The sequence below is a fragment of the Falco punctatus genome (genome assembly GCF_963210335.1).
Source record: "Falco punctatus genome assembly, chromosome: 2".
Classification (NCBI taxonomy): domain Eukaryota; kingdom Metazoa; phylum Chordata; class Aves; order Falconiformes; family Falconidae; genus Falco; species Falco punctatus.
The window spans coordinates 65,200,683-65,218,725 of NC_137581.1; the positions used below are offsets into that span (position 1 = coordinate 65,200,683).

The window sequence follows — 18,043 nt, forward strand, 5'->3', positions numbered from 1 at the left end:
AAGGGATTAAGTAGTTTATTATGGCTTGCAGCTCCTCTGGTTTGAGAATCGAGCTCAGTTCTCAATATATACAAGCCATGAAGCAAACTAAGCTGTCCTCAGTTAATTTTGGCATCCGATTGCTTTTAGGGGATTTTTGTAAAGTTAATGGACAACAACTAATTCTTAATACTGAGAAGAAACAATGGTTTCTCTTGGCTTGAATGTTTTATTTTTCTTGCCTCTGACTTGTCTGTATTTTATGTGCAGGCTTTGTATTCTTAATCAGAGCTTAAAATAGCAAATATTTTGTCACTAAAGTATTCAGATATGTGTCATAATTTATTCACTGAAGTAGTACTCATTTTACGTTGCCACTTTTTTATAATTTTTAGGAGGTTTTGTGTAATATTTAAATATTTTAAAATGTAACTACTATACACAAAATTACTGTGTGCTTTTAAAAGTACCTGTCTACATTACATTCCATTATGTCAAAAAGTCCAGTCCTCCACTGTCTTGCTAAGACAATGCAAAATTTCTCTTAATTTCACAATGAAGAGGATTCAGTCCACAGCAATAGATACAAAACACAGAGTAAGTTTTCCATAAGGTAGCAGAAGTGCATGTGGTATACTACTTAGAGTTGAAAGGAGGTCAGGAAAAACGTATTTCTATTTTTCTCTGATGGTAATCATTGAAAGTTTTTTTTTCAGGGTTGTTTTTTCTCTCTTCCCCCTCCTTTGGATTTGTATTTCTTAAAAGGTAGGAGTCTTTTCTGGGGGCAGCAAGTCAATCACGAGGAGTCTGAGAATACATTTTATTATTCATATGCAATCAAATCTCCCTGCTGTGTCAGATGAGTGGTTTGCTTAGCCCAGTCTGCTGCCCCAACAACAGTAATAGGGCAGGCTCTTCAGGGAGAATGCAGGAGTCTGGCTGCTTTTTGAAGTTTCTTCTCCTTATGCTCTCACAGCACCCGGGGTCATTGGATTAGTGATATCAGAGGGTGATTCCAGCATCTTTGTGGAAAATCCAACTTTGAGGGACTCAGCAAATTAAGAATGCAGCCTCAACAAGAAACTTGGGACTTGGTTCAGTTTCCACATGTTGCCAGTCAGCTGTGAAAGGAGTAGGAGCTCAGCTGTCAGAGGAATAAATGTTTTGAGGGGGTGGTAGAGGATAAAAAATGACTTGTCTGCTGGGTAGTAAGGACATGCTTGCAAAAACATGGTTTGGGAGGAAGAGCAGAATATTTGTCTTGAAATTTGTTGTGTAACACTTCATCAAAGGTCTGTAAGGTGAATACAGGACTAAGTGGCAGGTATATGAATCAACTGTGAAAGATAGGCAAAGGTTGACTTTTATGGCCAAAACAGGGTATTATGCAACAGTTCTTACAGCCTGAACAGCTTTGTTGCAGTGCTTTCAGAATAGGCTGCGAATGGACTTCTGTAAATTTTTAATCTGCACTGATAGAAATCTGGGAACTGCGAACAGGTTATTTTTAGACTGAGTTTTGTTAGGGTATGTAGCTGTTGTTTCTTAGATGAATGTTAAAAAGGAGACATCACTCATCTTGCTCAGCGGTTACACTGAACAGCCTCTTGCTCAAAAGTCCTGAAGCTGTCAAATCTGGGAGAGAAGAGGGTATGTTAGGAAATTATCCCTGTATGGAAGTCCTATCACTGCATTCATTTCCTGATTATCTGCTAAAATTCACAGTCAGAAACAAGTACCAACCTAGACAGCCTTTTTTATTTCAGCTAGTGGGGACATACTTCAGCCTAATTCACTTTGGAGAGACCTGGTCTCAGCCATGAGCTTCTGATTAAGAATTCTTTTTTAAAGCAGAGACTGACTTTGTTTTAAGAGGAGACAATAGTAAACAAAACAAACAAAAGTTTATAATGGATGTAAATATGAGTAAATTGGTCATGTATATAAAGTATCATTCTAGAAGTGTTTCTTTGAAAACATCTTTAGTGTGGAATAAGAAGTATCAGTCTATATGTGGTAGAAATGAGCTGGAAGTGTGTGCTTCCTCCAGTGCTTGTGCAATGTCCAGAAGAAGTTGGATATAAATTCACCTGTGTTTTCTGATACTCGTGTATTTCCATTACTGTAGTGTAACACCCCATTTAGTCCTGAAAAAACAGCATGCCGTGGAGCTGATCAAGCAAGGTGCAAGTTTTCCCTTGTATTAAGATGACACTGTTAGCTCTGCTCACTGGAGGAAGGTTTTTCTCTCCGCCTAGTTCTGTTCTTTCCCTACTGAGAATTTAGTCTAGAAGGCTGATTCTTAAAGTCACATCTTTGGAAAGTATCAGTGGAATGACACACCAGTTATATCAGCCCCTGTTTGATTTAAGGCTATATTGATTCCCAGATCTTACAAAGGTTTCAGAAAATGCACTATCTAATTAGTTTTTCTTCTGGATGCAAATGCATATGTTTGGGATATATTTGTTTACTACTTGAGTATTTGCCAGTCCTTGGATGAGGAAACTTATCGTTAAAGAGGGTTTTGATTATGTTTGGCTCCAGGGTGGTACTGTTGAAAGGCTCAGACTTCTCCTGGAAGTATGATGAGTGACATTTACATCTTCGTGCAGCTTTCCTGTTAAGTGCAAGGTCTGTGGAGCTGGTAGTCTGGCAGTGTTTAAGCGGCACAAATCACCAGATTTGTTCTAGCATGGTTTGGTTTGGTACAGGTATGACTGAAAGTTTTCATGAACTTGGGTAACCAGAAAGATGGTTTTCTGCTTTAACCCTGTTCAGGAAAGAAGCAGCAATGTAGTGTGCTGAGAGTGTCTGAGAAGGGAGGTTTTTTCCTGTAAGGAAATCCTGAGCAGTGCCAGGTGCTTCTAAAATGCAGCTTTGCTAGTGACTGCTAGTGAGTTAACATGCACAGCAAAAAGTAGCTGTGTATCCAGACGTCCTCTCAGTGATGAACTCTAGTAAAGCCACTTGGTTTTATATCTGCTGCTTGTCCTGTGCTGGTTTATTTGCTGTCAGCTTCACCTGTGACATTGTGGAGGAATGCTAAATCCATTGGAAGCAGTTACAAGTTTTCTTTGGTTCATTCCAAAATAATACCCAGTTGCTTTTTTTCCCCCTAAAGCCTCTGTTGCTGAGAACATCATTACACAGGGCCCTTTCCTTTGCTTGTTACCCTATATTCTGTATGGGTTTTGTAGAAATTGCACTTAAATTAATCTCTGTAAACCCTCAAATTGTAATCAGAAGCAATGCTTATAAAATTTCAAAGGTCAAGTGAACAAAAGCTGTAAGGGCACCCAGATTGTGATTTACAGCTCTATCCCTTCTCTGGCAATAATAAAAAGGATTTTGGGGTGCTGGCTGACAGCAGCTCAGTATGGGTCAGCAGCGTGCCGTGGCAGCCAAGAGGGCAAACAGCATCCTGGGGCGCACCAAACACAGCGTAACCAGCCGGCCAAGAGAGATGATTATCCCGCTGCGTTCAGCGCTGCTGCGGCCTCACCTGCAGCACTGTGCAGTTCTGGGCCCCACGATTGAAGGAGGAGGTGAAGGTCCTTGAATGCCTCCAGAGCAGGGCAACAAAGCTGGTGAAAAGGCTGGAAGGAATGTCCTATGAGGGGTGGCTGAGCACTTTGGGCACGTCTAATCTGGAGGAAAGGAGGCTTATGAGTGGCCTTCTTGCTCTCTACAGCTTCCTGAGGAGGGGAAGTGGAGAGGGAGGTGCTGATCTCTTCTCCCTGGTACCCAGTGATGGGTGGGAATGGCTCAAGGCTGCTCCAGGGGAGGTTTGGACTGGACACAGCAGGCTTCCTAGAGAGCTGGTTGGTGGTGCCCCAAGCCTGTCAGTGTTTAAAAGGCATTTGCACAATGCCCTTAATAACATGCTTTAACTTTTGGTCAGCCCTGAATTGGTCAAGCAGTTGGACTAGACAATCGTAGGTCCCTTCGAACTGAAAATACTTTATTCTACTCTAAATTATTTTGTTGAAAACAGATTAAGAGAGTGGTTTAATTGTGGAGTAAAATTCCAAAGTGACCTGTTTGTAATTGTTTGCTTTTTGCCTACCTTGGTTACAAAGCAAGGATAATCTCATTTGGATATTTTAATTGTTATTTTAGTTCATTTCCATTCTAGGGTTAAAAAAATATATATATCCTGACTTTGTTTTGGATGTCAACCTGGCTAATTGTTTAAACCTGAAAATGCTAAAATTCATCCTGGACATAGACTTTGAGTGATAATTATAATCAGAATTAATTTTGAGGGTTAGAAAATATATATGGGTTGGAAGGATAGGAAGAATTTTTAATAGGTGCTGAAGCAGTAGAACTTACAAGTTTCTGTCGTCTAAAAGTTACTTTGCAGTGAATTTTAGAGACTGGGAAATTCTGCTGTTCTGGGAGGTTGCACTTTGAAGAACACTGCTACATTCTGGTCCTTGCTTATTCAGATTAGTGTTGATACTGTAGTATTAAATACAACACTGTTTAATTCTGTTCCTGGCCCTTGCTTGTGAAGAAATTTGGGTGAAAGAAATTATCTGCTTTAGCTAAGTGCAAGGGAAAAAACCAAACAATGGTATTTAATGTTGTATTGAAATTAAAACTCTTAAATTAATTTTAAAGTTACTGTAAAAATTTGGATCTTCTGTCATGCCAGTAGGTGGCATTATTGGTACATAGCTAGAAAGTGCTTTTAAAAGATGTCTTCAGCTCTTTCCACCTCTTACATTTTAAAATAAGGCTTCACATTTTATAGGCATAAAAGAACTAGTTTTATTTTAATTTCAGCTTTGGTAACTGACAAAAATTTATATATGTATTTTTTTGTATTTAGTATGTAATTTTTTGAGGTGTATTTAGACTTCTATTTCAACACTGTCTAACTGTAAGATTTTCTTGTTCTTATTTATGACAAACTTTTGCAATGTAATGTTAATTTTATTTGCAAGATCAAACTCCCTGATTTTTGGCAGTGGCTGGCGTAATTCCTCTGGAACAGAAATAGATCTATTTCACAGCCGGTGATTCATGCTTTAGCAAACAGATACATGCTTGAACATTGGTTATAAAATGCCTGTGTATTATTGAAGCTGAGGTAAATTCCATTATTATTATCTAACTTCAAGCTCAGGAAATAAAACTGTTGCTGCAATTATGAATGATATTTTGAAAAGTCTGAAAAGGCTTGTAAGAAGTTTACAGGTAGACCACAGCTTTTTTCAACACAGACTTGGAAAGACTGGTTTGTAATAGCTGAAGCATTACTAGTCATATCTAAGGATGATAAGAATCACCTAAAATTCTGAGTTAGTCTAAGAAATTACTTAAGAACTCAGTAGTACTGCACACTGGGGAAGATCGATGTCTTTGTAAAAGTGCTCAGAATTGCTGTGTAAGCATGTTTGTTGTTTTAACAGGGTGATGTGACTTGTTCAATAAGCAGAGGTGTTTTTACTTGACTTGGCCCCCAACTATAGATAATAATCTTGTATGTTGTCAAAGCTTATGATAGGTTGACACCCTCAAAAAGAGTTCAGCGTTTTCTGAAAATTAGCATATAACTAACTAAACATAAAATATCTATGGTGTTTGCGAGAGAGACAGTAAGAACTGCAGTCTCACAGGAGTGACATCTGAGGAATCTGCTCCTAGGATGTAATTGTTACCTCTCTTCCAGATCTTCCAAGTATGCCCTTTGTACATACTCTGTGTGTGTGTATATATGTGTATAAGATCTAATAATCTGAAACTAGTCTAGTTGATGCTTTTGTGGTAAGGTATAATTTTTTTTGAAGGTGATATAAAAGGCACTTTAAATGGATCCTCTAAATTCATCTATTTATCCTACCTGTGTCTTCAAGACTCCTTGCACTTGCAAGGAGGCAATGGTTCAGACTCAGTAATTTAGGGTAGATTTTGTAAAGCAAAATGCATAGAAAATACTGTAAACAGTTCTTGAGGGAACTGCTTGGCATTGGATTTCCATTTCACCTGTATCTAGTGTTGGGGTTGAAATACATTGTTGTCAAGCATTGCATTGGTCACTGTGCTGAGACAGGTTGGTGGGTGTGAGTACACTGATTCCTGCTGTCATGGTGCTTTGAGGTAAAGAGGTGGAAGCCTACCCCATTAATTCATACAGAAAACTTTCCTTGTTATGATGTTGGTATGATATGTCCTTGTTCCAGGATGTTTCTTATGTTACCTCTTGTTCAGTGATAGTTGTGTTAGGTAGGTTGAGGAGTTCCCTCAACTTCTTTGGTTGTGTCTTGACTGCCATACCAGCTTCCTGTAGCTCTGGAATTCTCCCTTCCTGTGCATTATTTCCCATCTTGGCTATAGATGACATTCTGAGCTGTGCTTCACTGCTGTCCAAAACAGGATTGATTTCTGTCTCTGCTTCAGGGATTGTGCACCTGTATTTTAATTGTGTGAAGATCTGGAGTCTTCTAGAGATTATTCCACACTTTAGTGAGCTTTTTGGGATTTCATTATTCAAAGTCTTCAAAGGCACATCTTTACTATTATTTCTATATACTAGGTTGTCATGTTGAGTAATGAACTTAAGTCTTCTCCAAGATCTGCCTTCCTTATCTTTCAGTCTCCATGGTGAGATTTCATGAGGTCTCCCATACCTTTAAAAAAAAAAAAAAAAAAGCCACAAAACAAACATAGGGGTTTTGTTAAGTATCTATTGCTTGGTAATGCCTTGAGGAAGAGAAACCTGTAGCGAGGTCACTGGGCAATTTTTGCTGAAGCCCTGGAGTTGGAGTTAGCTGTGGAAGTTTCTGTAATAGTAGAGAAGCCAAGTAGAAGTGGGCTGAACTTCTGAACTGAAACTTTCAAGCGGATGGGATAAATTCCTCTCAGGTACGTTGCGTCAGTTTTATTGACAGCAGCTTAAACAACTGGGTAGAGTGGTGCTCTTCTGATTAATGAAAGATGTTTTAGAAGTTGCTCATCTTTTTGTAATTCTTGCATTTCCCACCCCACCCCCCGAAAAAAATGCATTCCTTTGAACAGAATTCAAAGAGTTAGCTTCTGTAAATCTGTAGTTCTGAACAATTTCAAACTGTGGCTTTCCTTTCTGTTTGCAGGGGATGCTTACTGCTTACTTTACTAGGTAGGGAGAAGTGTACTACTAAAAGTGTATTGAGCTGTCAGCTACATGGTTGAACTGGCCAAATTCAACCTCAGGTAGGAGAGTGGCAAATAAGAAATAGCTGAAGATGGTATGCAGACAAGTATACCTAAAGATCAGTGAGTCTTAATGTGATGTCTTCTACACTGCTATAGCAGTGTCTGTAATAAGGACCATGACTTGCAGAGACCTTGGGAGATCTCTGTAATTTGATATCCCAGAGCTTTTCAATTGAAAAAAGAACCTTTGCAAAAAATTATGTGGACTTAAGCTACTTTACATTCCTGTAAGAGACCCTGCTCACTTCTTGATTCCAAACTTAATAATTTTTCAGTCAGTTTTCTACAGACACCAGCTTGGGGTTGGAGGGTGACACACTAGAAGGAGAGGGGCAGATTGTGCAATTAAGACTAGTTTGCTTTTTGTTACTTAGGGTTTTTGTTTATTTTAAGCAGGTGGTTTGATGGTGAGGTTTGGAGCTGGAATTAGCTTTGTAATTTGCTTTACCAAAATGGTTATAGTATGGAATTTCATTAGTGATGTTGATGTTGAATTTCCCCTCTTCTTCCTCTTCCTCTTCTCTCTCGTTTGTTTTTAGCCAAAAAGAAGAAAAACTCCACATACAGAAGACTGTCAAAATAGAATCTATAATATTTTCCAGATAATTCTCATAGTTTTCATGTAATCTTATATCAGTCATTTGCATCTTAAGCAGTACAGCTATTCTGGCTTTATATAAATGCTGTTCCTATTAACATTTTTAAAATTCCCCAAATAAGGAATGTAATATTCTGGATGGCACTTGGCCTTCTCAGAAGTGACAATTGCAATGGAATCTAGTGTCTGTGTCACTTACTTTTATCTTCTTGTTCCTGGAAAGTGTCACTGGTCTTTGTTGGGCTCTTCAACTGATACCATCTTAGTTACGGGTTTTATCAGGTTATTGGAAGTAATGTTGCCTTTTTGAGAGCGTAAGTCATGCTTGACTTGTATCGAGACTGGCTTACTAATGTGGCTGCCTTTGAATTGTGTAGCTGTTAAGCTAGATTCCAACTGCTCTGTTAAAACTGCCAATTTCAAAGCTTGCTATGTATTTAAGACAAAAGTTTGTAGAGTTCCTAAGAGTGGTTATAAGCAGTGGTACTGCAAAATGTCATCTCCAAGGTTAACTTTCTTTAGACTTTTCTTAGAATCAACCCTTTGCTTAACTCCTAACCTTTGATCGTGTAGTGTATTTACTTACAAATTGGTCTGCTGGACAGAGTTTGGTTGAGACTGTTGCAGGAGATAGTAGGAATTGCTTTGCGTTCTGACAAACCACATCCTTATTCTAAAAGTTCTTTTTTAGGGTTGTAATAATTCAGAAAGAGCTTGCAAAATTGCCTTCTTACCAAATCCCATTTTCACATGTACAGTATTGCTTCTATGCTGGAAGACAGGCTGACAAGACTTTGTTAGAGACTGCATTGTCAGGAAACCGACCTGTTTTTCTGTTGACTGTGCTCTCTTTCACAAATAAAGAGAACATAAAGACAGATTACATTAGAAGATGGTACAGCACCTAGATTGAATGGGATTTCTGCACCTGAGGCAAGGACTACCTCAGTCCATCCTCTTTGATCTGAAACACCAAATTCAAAGTCACTACTGTTTCATGAACTAGAGCAGTCAGCTGTTAGAGAGATCTACTGCTGTGAATGCAGAGGGCACCCCTTCCTCTAATTTTAGATGTACTGTGTCTTTTTCTGTGGCATCTCAAGTTGTGTAAAATGTTCGTAATTGGCTGTATTACCAGTCTCTTTTATTGCTGAAGTCTGCAAGGGATTCTTTTTGGTAAAACTCTTGATTTGTTTTTCTATGCAAACAAAGGTAAAGGTCCAGTTCAACAGTTCTCCCTAAAAGCAATCAGTAACCAAAACAAGCTATTTACTGCATACTCTGTATAAAGGGAGTGCTTACCTGGAACAGGTTTTAGACAGATAAATAATAACAGGTTTTGTTAAAGGGTGCTGCTGCTTTTGCTGTGCAAGTTTTACACAGCATTACTCCTTGATCCTATCTGTATCATTACCTTCTGTTCGGAGGCATTCCGGGACTTAATATTGGTGAAATTCTACTTCCCTTTAGGTTTAATAATTACTTGTAAGTTCCTAAGAGTACTTTTCCAAAGTGACAATGTTTGGGAGACTGAGAATTTAAGTAGTAGTTATATCCTTCTGTATATTTTTTTCTTCTGCTTTACATGGCCTTTTTCCCTGGTTTTGAAATACGTAGAAGGAAAAAAAAGAAAAAAAAAGACGTGTCAGAACCAGCAGTATTAATAATGTGTTTGTTTTGAAAAGGAAGAAGAGTTGGTGCCAACAAAACTGTTTGCAAACTTGTGGGTTTAATTTTTACATGCTATTATACACACTGTATGTTGGCCACAAAGCGCAGGATTATTTGGATTGCAGTGATTACTGTAAGAGTAACAGTAATTAACTAATGATTAGAAAAATTCCTTTGAGAAACTGAGCTGTCAGTCACTTGCAAAGCTAAGTTAATGAAATTATTTCTGCTTGTATAATTAACAAACAAATAAAACCCCCACACATAAACCCACTATGAAACCAGAGCATTGTAAGCCTTTGAAAATCCAGGTGGATATGAGAAAAATGTTTACATATGAGGTAAATGAGAAAACAGCAGAACGCATTTGGGCAAAGTGAAAGTACCTTTTCTTAAAAATAAAACAAAACTCAATTTTTTTCTTTTTTTTTTTCTCCTAGCGTTGAGCAGTTATGCTCTTTCCTATTTTGTATGATACCTTTTATACGTTGACTTTGACTTTGCAATGAACTGTGAAGAGTATGTAACTGTTCTTCCAGTTACATTTGTGCTTCCTTGCCAATTAGTTTGTGCTGTAGAGGCAGGTGTACCTTGCAGTTTCTGTATAGAGCCAGGTTGGTTCAGTTGCATGAATTAATGAGCACAGCGCAATAGGAAGTATTGCTGTGCTTTACTTTTTTTCATCGTGAATTTTTTCTGTCATGTCTGGTTGGAATTTGTTGTGCAGCAGCTTGCAACTATTCCCTCTTTTCTTTTTGCTGTGTCCTCTATCATCTGTATAGCTCTCCATTTAACAGTTGAAGGCAGTGATTAGATTCCCACAAATAACGCCCCTTGCTCTACCTTAATCTTCTCTTCCACAAGCTGCACACACCAAGCTGCTTTAGCTTCTCCTTGTACATCCTATGCTCCAGTACCCTAGCCATACTAGTGTCTTTCTTCTGGACTCTGCTCTTTGTTAATGCCTGTCTCGCACTGCAGGCCCCCAAACTGAACAGAGTAATCCAGGTACAGCTTCAAGAGTGCTAGACTAAAAGGGAATAATCAATTACTGCTGTACTCTACCAAGTACAGCCCAGGATGTGGTTAACACTTCATTAGCTTCGAGGTGTACTTCTGGTTCACATTCCGCTTGTTGTCCACCCAGACCCCCAGGTCTTTTTCTGCACATCTGCTTCCTAACCACACAATACCTGACCTCTGCTGTTGTGTGGAGTTAGTCTGTTACAAGTCCAAGACTTTTGCGTTTGTCTTTGTTGACTTCATAAAAAAATTTTAAGAAACAACATGATAGCATAAAGAATTACTTTGGTTTTAAACATACCAGAAGGATGAAGTCTCTGAGTGCATCTGAAGAATAAGATGATCAAGATGATGCGAGAGAGCCTCATGGCAGTACTGTTCTTCATGAAAGTGTCCTGCTGAAGTATGGCTAGAAGCTATTGCCTTAGGAAAAAATTGATAACGTGAATGATTAGAAATCATCATGGCCAGAGAATTATCTACCTGTGAATTCTGAGAAGGACCTACCAATGGTACCTCTGTCCTGCTAACTCAGTATATGTATAATTTGTGTAGTACCAGAAGGACAGAAGGCCGCGTCTCCTGCACCAGTTTCTGAAGGGCTCAGATAACTGCAGATGAATGTCAAGACTTCTGTTAGGCAAATTGGTTGAGCATGTAACAGAGAAGTAGTAGACATACTGACAAATGTGATAATGGGCAGGAGTTAACAGGGCTTTTCTAGAAGGAGGGGAAAAGGGAAGTTATGAGGTTACGTCTTCTCAAAGTCATGCCTTGAAAAAGTCAACAACCATGTGGATAAGGGCTATCTAATCAGTGCGATGTCCTTGGATTTCTTAAAAATAACAACAAAAACCCCTTGATTATCAAGGTCCTTAATCAACCTTTTAAAGAAACTGAGGTGTCATAGAACAGGGCGGTCCTCCCATGGGTTAATAATTGGTGAAAAGCACATATAATGAGTACCCCAAATGAGCTATTAGTGTTCAAGAAAGATCTTGAAGTCATGATAGGTTATATTATGAAAATGTGGTATCAGTGTTTGGTGGGGAACAAGCATATGGAATTTTGAGAATTACAGGGAGTAAAATAGAAAATGTGCTATGGAATTACATGATTATATATGGTATTTCTTTTGTCATCAACAATGTTTCCACCCCTGTCATCTGCAAAACAGATCTCGAAAGGTAGAAGAACTAGAAAGTGTGTGGGCAACAAGAACCATCAAAGGCAAGGAAAGGTGATCAAATAGATGAGGCATCTTTGCAAAATAGTTACAACTTTTATTTTGTACTGGAAATGTAATCTTCATATTGCTTTATTGTTTTAAATAATGAGGAGGAGGTTAAAAAAAAGACATGTTGACCTCCAGAAAGCTAAGAGGAAACTACACAAGCCCTAATAGCCAGGTTAGTTTATATTGCTTTACTGCATTGCGCAGAGGGGAAGAACACACAAAACAGGCTGTGGTAGTGATGGGTGTACTTGAAGGGACAGGAAGGCATAGCAGACTTACAAACTAGATAGCTGCTGAATGTCTGAAAGAGCACTGGAAAGTTGGTTCATAATGGAAGAATGATAGGCTGCTGCATCCTGTTCTGATTTGGGGGACTTGAGAATAGGTTCTGGTGTGAAGCTATCGGTTTGACATGATATAGTAATAGCAGCTAGGGAATACAAGCCTTTTGGAAAGCAAGGGCTTAAGCGAGATTTGGGTTGTTCTTAACTTTCTGTAGACTGCCTGAATGTGTAGGAGGGATGGTAGGCAGCAAGGACTCATTAGAGCTTTTCCTGGTACAACATTTGTAAAAATGCTTACTTACTGATTCTGTATTGGATAATGGGAAAAAGGAAGAGGAATGTGAGTTGTGCCAAGTCCTTCTGGCCCTATTGGCCCCTTCCTTTCAAAGTGATCTTAGGAAAAGAACTGCTGAACTCTCACCTGACAACTGAGTGACAGATGTTTCAGCAAAATAAATGTCTCCAGTGTTTTAAGACTTGTTTGTACCATTGTTGTTTTTCTGTAGTCAGTCTTGGTTGCTTCTTTTTTGTTTGTTGTGTTGTGTGTTGTTTTTTTTTTAAACTATGGCATGGAGCATCAAATTGCTAGAGGATACCTGGCTTCGTTTTTTTTTTTAGTTTAACTTTTGTTTTACGTTGCTTAAGACTTGCTTACCTATCAATGCTGACTCTGGATGGCTTATGAAGAGGAAGAGAGCAGCTTTCCCTGCAGGGTTGGTCTACTGTGTTGGATATATTTTGCTCAGATACTGGATTCTTGAAGACATTTGTTCTTTAATTCCTTGCCTTCAGCTGGGAGGGGACAGTTAGAGGAAAGTTGGGAATGTTCTCTTGGAAAGGCCTGTGCTAGCCAGATTTTATCTCCTGTAGACCAGCATCCTCAGAAGGGTTTGTCATTTGCTGGGGCATGGGGCGTGTTTTTCAGGTGGTGGCACAAGATTTCAATAGCCACAAAGGATAAGGGTAGAAGAGAAGGGGGCTGTGCTTTGTCAGATGCCCACTGCCTCTGTTAACTCTGCTTTGAGAGGAAGATTGGAATACAAGGAATTAAAACATGTTCATACTAGATCACTGACCTGTAAGGTTATATAGAGGAAAGCCTGAGATAATATATTATGAATCTTGATTTTGGGTTTTTTGCTTCAAATGTGTAAATGCTACGTTGATATTGACTCTCTGCTGTTCAGAGCTAGTTAATATTAAGCATTGGTAAGAGATGAAACTGGAATTGCTAAAATAATACAATGTGGCTGACCTGAAGCTATCTACTTGTATTTGTTTTAGGGGTTGTTTCTCTATTGGCTGTTCATCCTTCTACAGTAAATACGCTTGGAAAACAGCTCCTGCCAAAAACATTTGGACAGTCTAACGTCAACATTGCACAACAAGTGGTAAGGAGACTTTGTGGTGTTTTTTATTGCTTGTGCTGTTGCTTATGCATACTGTAAATCTGACTTGTACCTTGGTAGTCATTATCACTTGGCATGTACAGATAGTCTAAGCTTGTTTCTAATTTTAATAGACTTACAGTAAAACAAATCTTCTTTTGCATAAAGAAATGCAAAGATGACTCTCTAATCAATATGCAGATGCCTGAATATTCAGGTGGTTATATCTTTTGCTAGTCCTGCCACTTAAAATCAGTGGCTCTTTCAGATTCTGCTGTGAAATCTGACATAGGGAAATGTAAAGTAAGTCCATCAGCACATTTTTATTGAGATTGAAGTTAGGTGGAACAAAATGCAAAACAACTACATTTCTGTGTGCTTAATGTAGATAACCTTTTGCTTAAATATTTACTTCGAGCTTTGTGTGAGGTACATGAAATCAGAGCTTTCAAAGAATCTAATAATGTAATAGATAATACATAGGTTATGAGAAGTCAATTTTATAGTCATCAAAATTAAAATGTAGTGATCTGAAAAGAGTTGGTCTCGGTTCATCTTCTGGAAAGCAGCTGTAATGTGTAAACATCTGAAATGGAATGTCTTGTATTTGGGTTTCTTCTTGATAGGAAAGCAGTTTCCCATCTGCCTTTCCCAATGCTAAGCTCTAAGGAGTGTTTTATAATTGAGGCTGCCTGAAGCTATAAACTGTACCTCTTCAACTGTGTAAGTGTGGTGCAGGTGATCCACTGTGCTGTATTCCTGGCAGTGGTGGTGAATTAGCTACTTCCCGCAGCCACTTGGAAGTTCAAGTGTAGCAAAATGAGTTTAAGTGAAGAAATCACACCTTCATTAGGAGGTGTTTTATTAGTACATTTCCAAACAAGGAAATTCAGAGTCATTAGGCATTCTTTTAATTTAAAAATCAGTAACCAGCAGTAGGAGGACAATGTTTGAACTGGATCATAGGCCATAATGGCACAGAGAGGGGTCCCTTTTGGGTATTACTGTGAGACTGTGGATGTACTTGGGTTTAATATTGAAAATGAAATGCTCTTCCAAATAACTTACAAAATCTTTTCTTAAAGTACAAAAACCAGGGGATGATAATGTGATTACAGCTCATCTGATGCTTTTTTAAACTTTAAACAGGGAGCAAATGTTTATGTATACACAAAATCAATTCTTGTGTCTTTCATCACAAGTTTAAATTGACAAATCCTCATCTGTTATCTATGATTAATTTTACGTCATAACTTTATAGAAAAAAAAAGATTCTGAAATAATAACTACTATTAATGGTGGTTTTGTTAGTATGATTACTGTGGGAAATGTACATTTGCAATCATAATTTTTTCAGCACTTTAAGTCTTACTCTGGACATATTAGCACTCATTTTTTGTGAAAGAAGTGCTCATACCAGCACATTTGTATTGGCAGTTATCAGTACAAAATCAGATGCTTAGTTGTGTGTTGTTAAAGAATAGATGGAGGTTTTGTTTTGTGTATATATCTATATATACACGTTTTCTGTTGTATATGTATCTAGCTGTATATGTTTATATATGATTTTCTGTTGCAAATTTCTGGTGACTTTACAGTTCTGAAGGAAATAGCAAGAGCTATAAGCAAAATTACCTCTAGAATCCTGAAAATGGAGGAAATAAATGTTCTGTCAATATGCAAAATGTTTTTGGGGAGCAGAGTTGAGGAGTTGGCTTGTGAACCTACTCAACTTTCTAACCTTTGAGTGCTAAAACCAGGTTTTTAACGCTTAATTTTCTGAGCTCGTGTTCTTTGTTCAGGTTGTATGATTTCTTGTTCTTAATACTGTCCCCATGTAAGTTTTTCCGTTGAGTACAGTGAAGTGGGAGGGTGGGCTGTCTTGCTGCTTTCCCTGTTGTCCTGATCTTTTTATCAAGGAGCTCAACTGTAATCTTGTTCTTTTTTTTGCAATCAGGAAACTTCAGAGAAGCAGCAGGCACTTCTTTTTCTGCTTTTGTCCACACCCTACTTCGTCCCTGTTTTCTCTAAAGACATCCTCTAATTCTATCTGTAAGCTTTCATTTTAGGGTGCCTCCAGTGACTTGATACTGCTTAACTCATTTCATTCATGCTCTTTTTCATTCAAAGTCATTGTTGTTTATGAACTTGTGAATAAAAGTTAGGGGCATTAACATTTCTGTTAAGGAGACAGTATTACTGAATAATTCCTTAGATGATTCTGAAACTCTAGACTGTAGAGTTTCTTAATATTCTTCCTTAATAGTGGTACATCAAAGCATATAATTCTGGGTAGTTTGCAGATTTTTGTGAGTTAGAATGGGAATGCAGAGCAAGTTTTGAATGCATTAAACAGGCTTCACTTTTCCACTCTGGAAATGAGCCTGTGAATTTGTACACGCATCCATTTATTCCTGTGGATTGTTGAGTATTTCAAGGCACTGCTGAGCCCAGTAGTTGTCCAGGGTTTGCTGCTGCCAAACGTTTTTTACCCAGCTGTAATTCCACCCCTTTCCCTGTACTGGTTGGCTTTCGTCTTACTGCGCAGTCATACAAATTTTGGATGTGGCACCAGGGTGATAGTGGGACTGCTTGTGGATTTAAGAATCTAGGAAATAGTGCGACCCTCTAATTTTAGCTTCCGCAAGCAAGATATTGAATCATCTCTTCCAGTCCTCTGTAACTACATCCAAGAGAATAAAAACTGGCTAACAGCTTTCTTCTGTTTTCTGCATTGTCTACATTACTTGAATAGCACATGGGTGGTTTTCGCAGTCCTTTGAGACATTTGGTGAACCAGACCAGTCAATAGCAGAACTGATAGTATTTTTTCCACGGGGGAAAAGTGTGCTGTGCCAGTTTGGCATCCCTCACCCTCTTTCTGTTTTCCACAATCAGAAGTTTTGGTTATGAAAAGTAGTAGAGGAGATTAGTTGACTTTCCATAAGAATTAGAAACATTTTAAGTATGGAACAAAGCTGCTGGAAAGGGGTGTAGGCCCTAAGATTTTCCAGCTGTCAGAAGCGGTTGTAACAAACTTGTATATAAACTCATAGGAGAGGTGGTATAATATAAAGTCACAGTATTTGGGAAAAAATAGCAGCTATTTATCCTTCCAGGTAGCTGAAATCATGATAGCCGCTAGACCACCTTTTACATTTAAAGGTGATTCAAATTTTGATTAATTTTAACTTTAACCCATTCAGTGTTTCATTTGGGGTTTTCAGTTTTTCTATTGTACTCGTGTTGGGGCTAAATTATTGAAGATAGCCTGAGGAAGAAACTTCAAATTTTGTTGGGTGAGCCAGAATGTGGCTGCTGGAAAATGCAGCAAGACTGTGGGTGCTTATGAGTTTAGGTACATTTGATGTATGTTTCACTTCACTGATGTTAGGGGTGCAGTGTGCTGTTTCCATTGGGAAGTAAATGTTCCCCTCAAAATAGGCATATTTGTCTACAAAATTGAAATCTGTACAGTATCATTTTGTTTTCCTAAATAAATATTCTCTAGAAAGTTACTTTTATAACATTTCAAAAATAAAAAAAATTCATCTGCAAGAGTGGGAGTTCTGCTTCAGCTAGCTTCACAGATCAGGAGAGCATGGCTCTGTGTGCAAATATATGTATTACTCATGATCAAATTAGCACATCTTCAGGACTACTTGTAAGCTGGAAGACTGTGATCAGCTGAGTGTGTACTCATAACATGTTCAGAATGGAAGGGTTTTGCTTAAACTGGTCTCAGCCACTGCAGTGATAAAAGACAGTTGGCCCTTGCTCTTCCTCGCCTCTAACATGCTTGTATTTTGGGTTTGACTCTGTAGTCATAGAGATTTGACTGCAGGAGAGAATTTTGACTTCTTTGCAACAGCTCTGCGTTTTCTCTCTGCTTCTAGTGATTTGAAGCTTGTTTCCTATGTTCATATTTTAACTGTAATTTACTGCAACTTCTTTATGTGTAGTTTGGTGCAGTGGTTTTGTTCTCCTTTTTTCCCTTTTTCTTTCAGTGGGGAAGAGGGCATGTGTGTTTTAATCTTGTCTAAGTTAGTGTTGAACAGTGTTAAGAAATCCAGCAGGCATGAAAAGCTCATTTAAGAAGGATAAAACATAAATGCTCATTACTTAGGGAGTGCTCTAACTGTATGGACTGTAGTCTGATTTTTTTTTGCTGGTATGTATGAATTCAATGCATCTAACAGAAGTAGGTAGAAAAAAAATTCTACTGTTTTTTAGATAATGCATCGTTTGAATCATGCAGCATATGAGTATCTTGGAATACTTACTGACAAACATTTTCCAAATTATTTTATCTTTACTGTAGGTTATCGGTACACCTCAGAGACCTTCAGCGCAAAATACTATCCTGGTAGGAAGTCCACATACACCTAACACACATTTTGTATCACAGAACCAGACTGGAGATTCTTCGCCATGGTCTGCTGGGTGAGCAAAAGAAAAGTTACAAAGGACTAATAAATTGTTTGGAACTTCTGTTCTAAATGTTCACCGTGATATTGTGTGTACTCTTCAGGGTAGCAGTGTGAGAGACAGCGTTTATCTTTCCATCAAGAGCATTTCAACATTAAAGTATATTGTATTAGAACTGGCAATAGTCACTCAAGAATGAATACCCACTTATTTGTTGTAAAAGGAGCTA

General features: G+C 38.3%; 1 protein-coding gene across 5 annotated transcripts in view; it reads left to right on the plus strand.

Moving 5' to 3' along the window:
* TFDP1 (transcription factor Dp-1) overlaps positions 1-18,043 on the plus strand; it is a 48,945-nt gene that overhangs the window by 16,379 nt on the left and 14,523 nt on the right. For all 5 annotated transcript variants that reach the window (XM_080375513.1, XM_080375512.1, XM_080375514.1 and 2 more), the window contains exons 4-5: positions 13,283-13,389; positions 17,708-17,829. In XM_080375513.1, the coding sequence (XP_080231639.1) occupies positions 13,283-13,389; positions 17,708-17,829 (229 nt within the window). The remainder of the gene's footprint in view (positions 1-13,282; positions 13,390-17,707; positions 17,830-18,043) is intronic.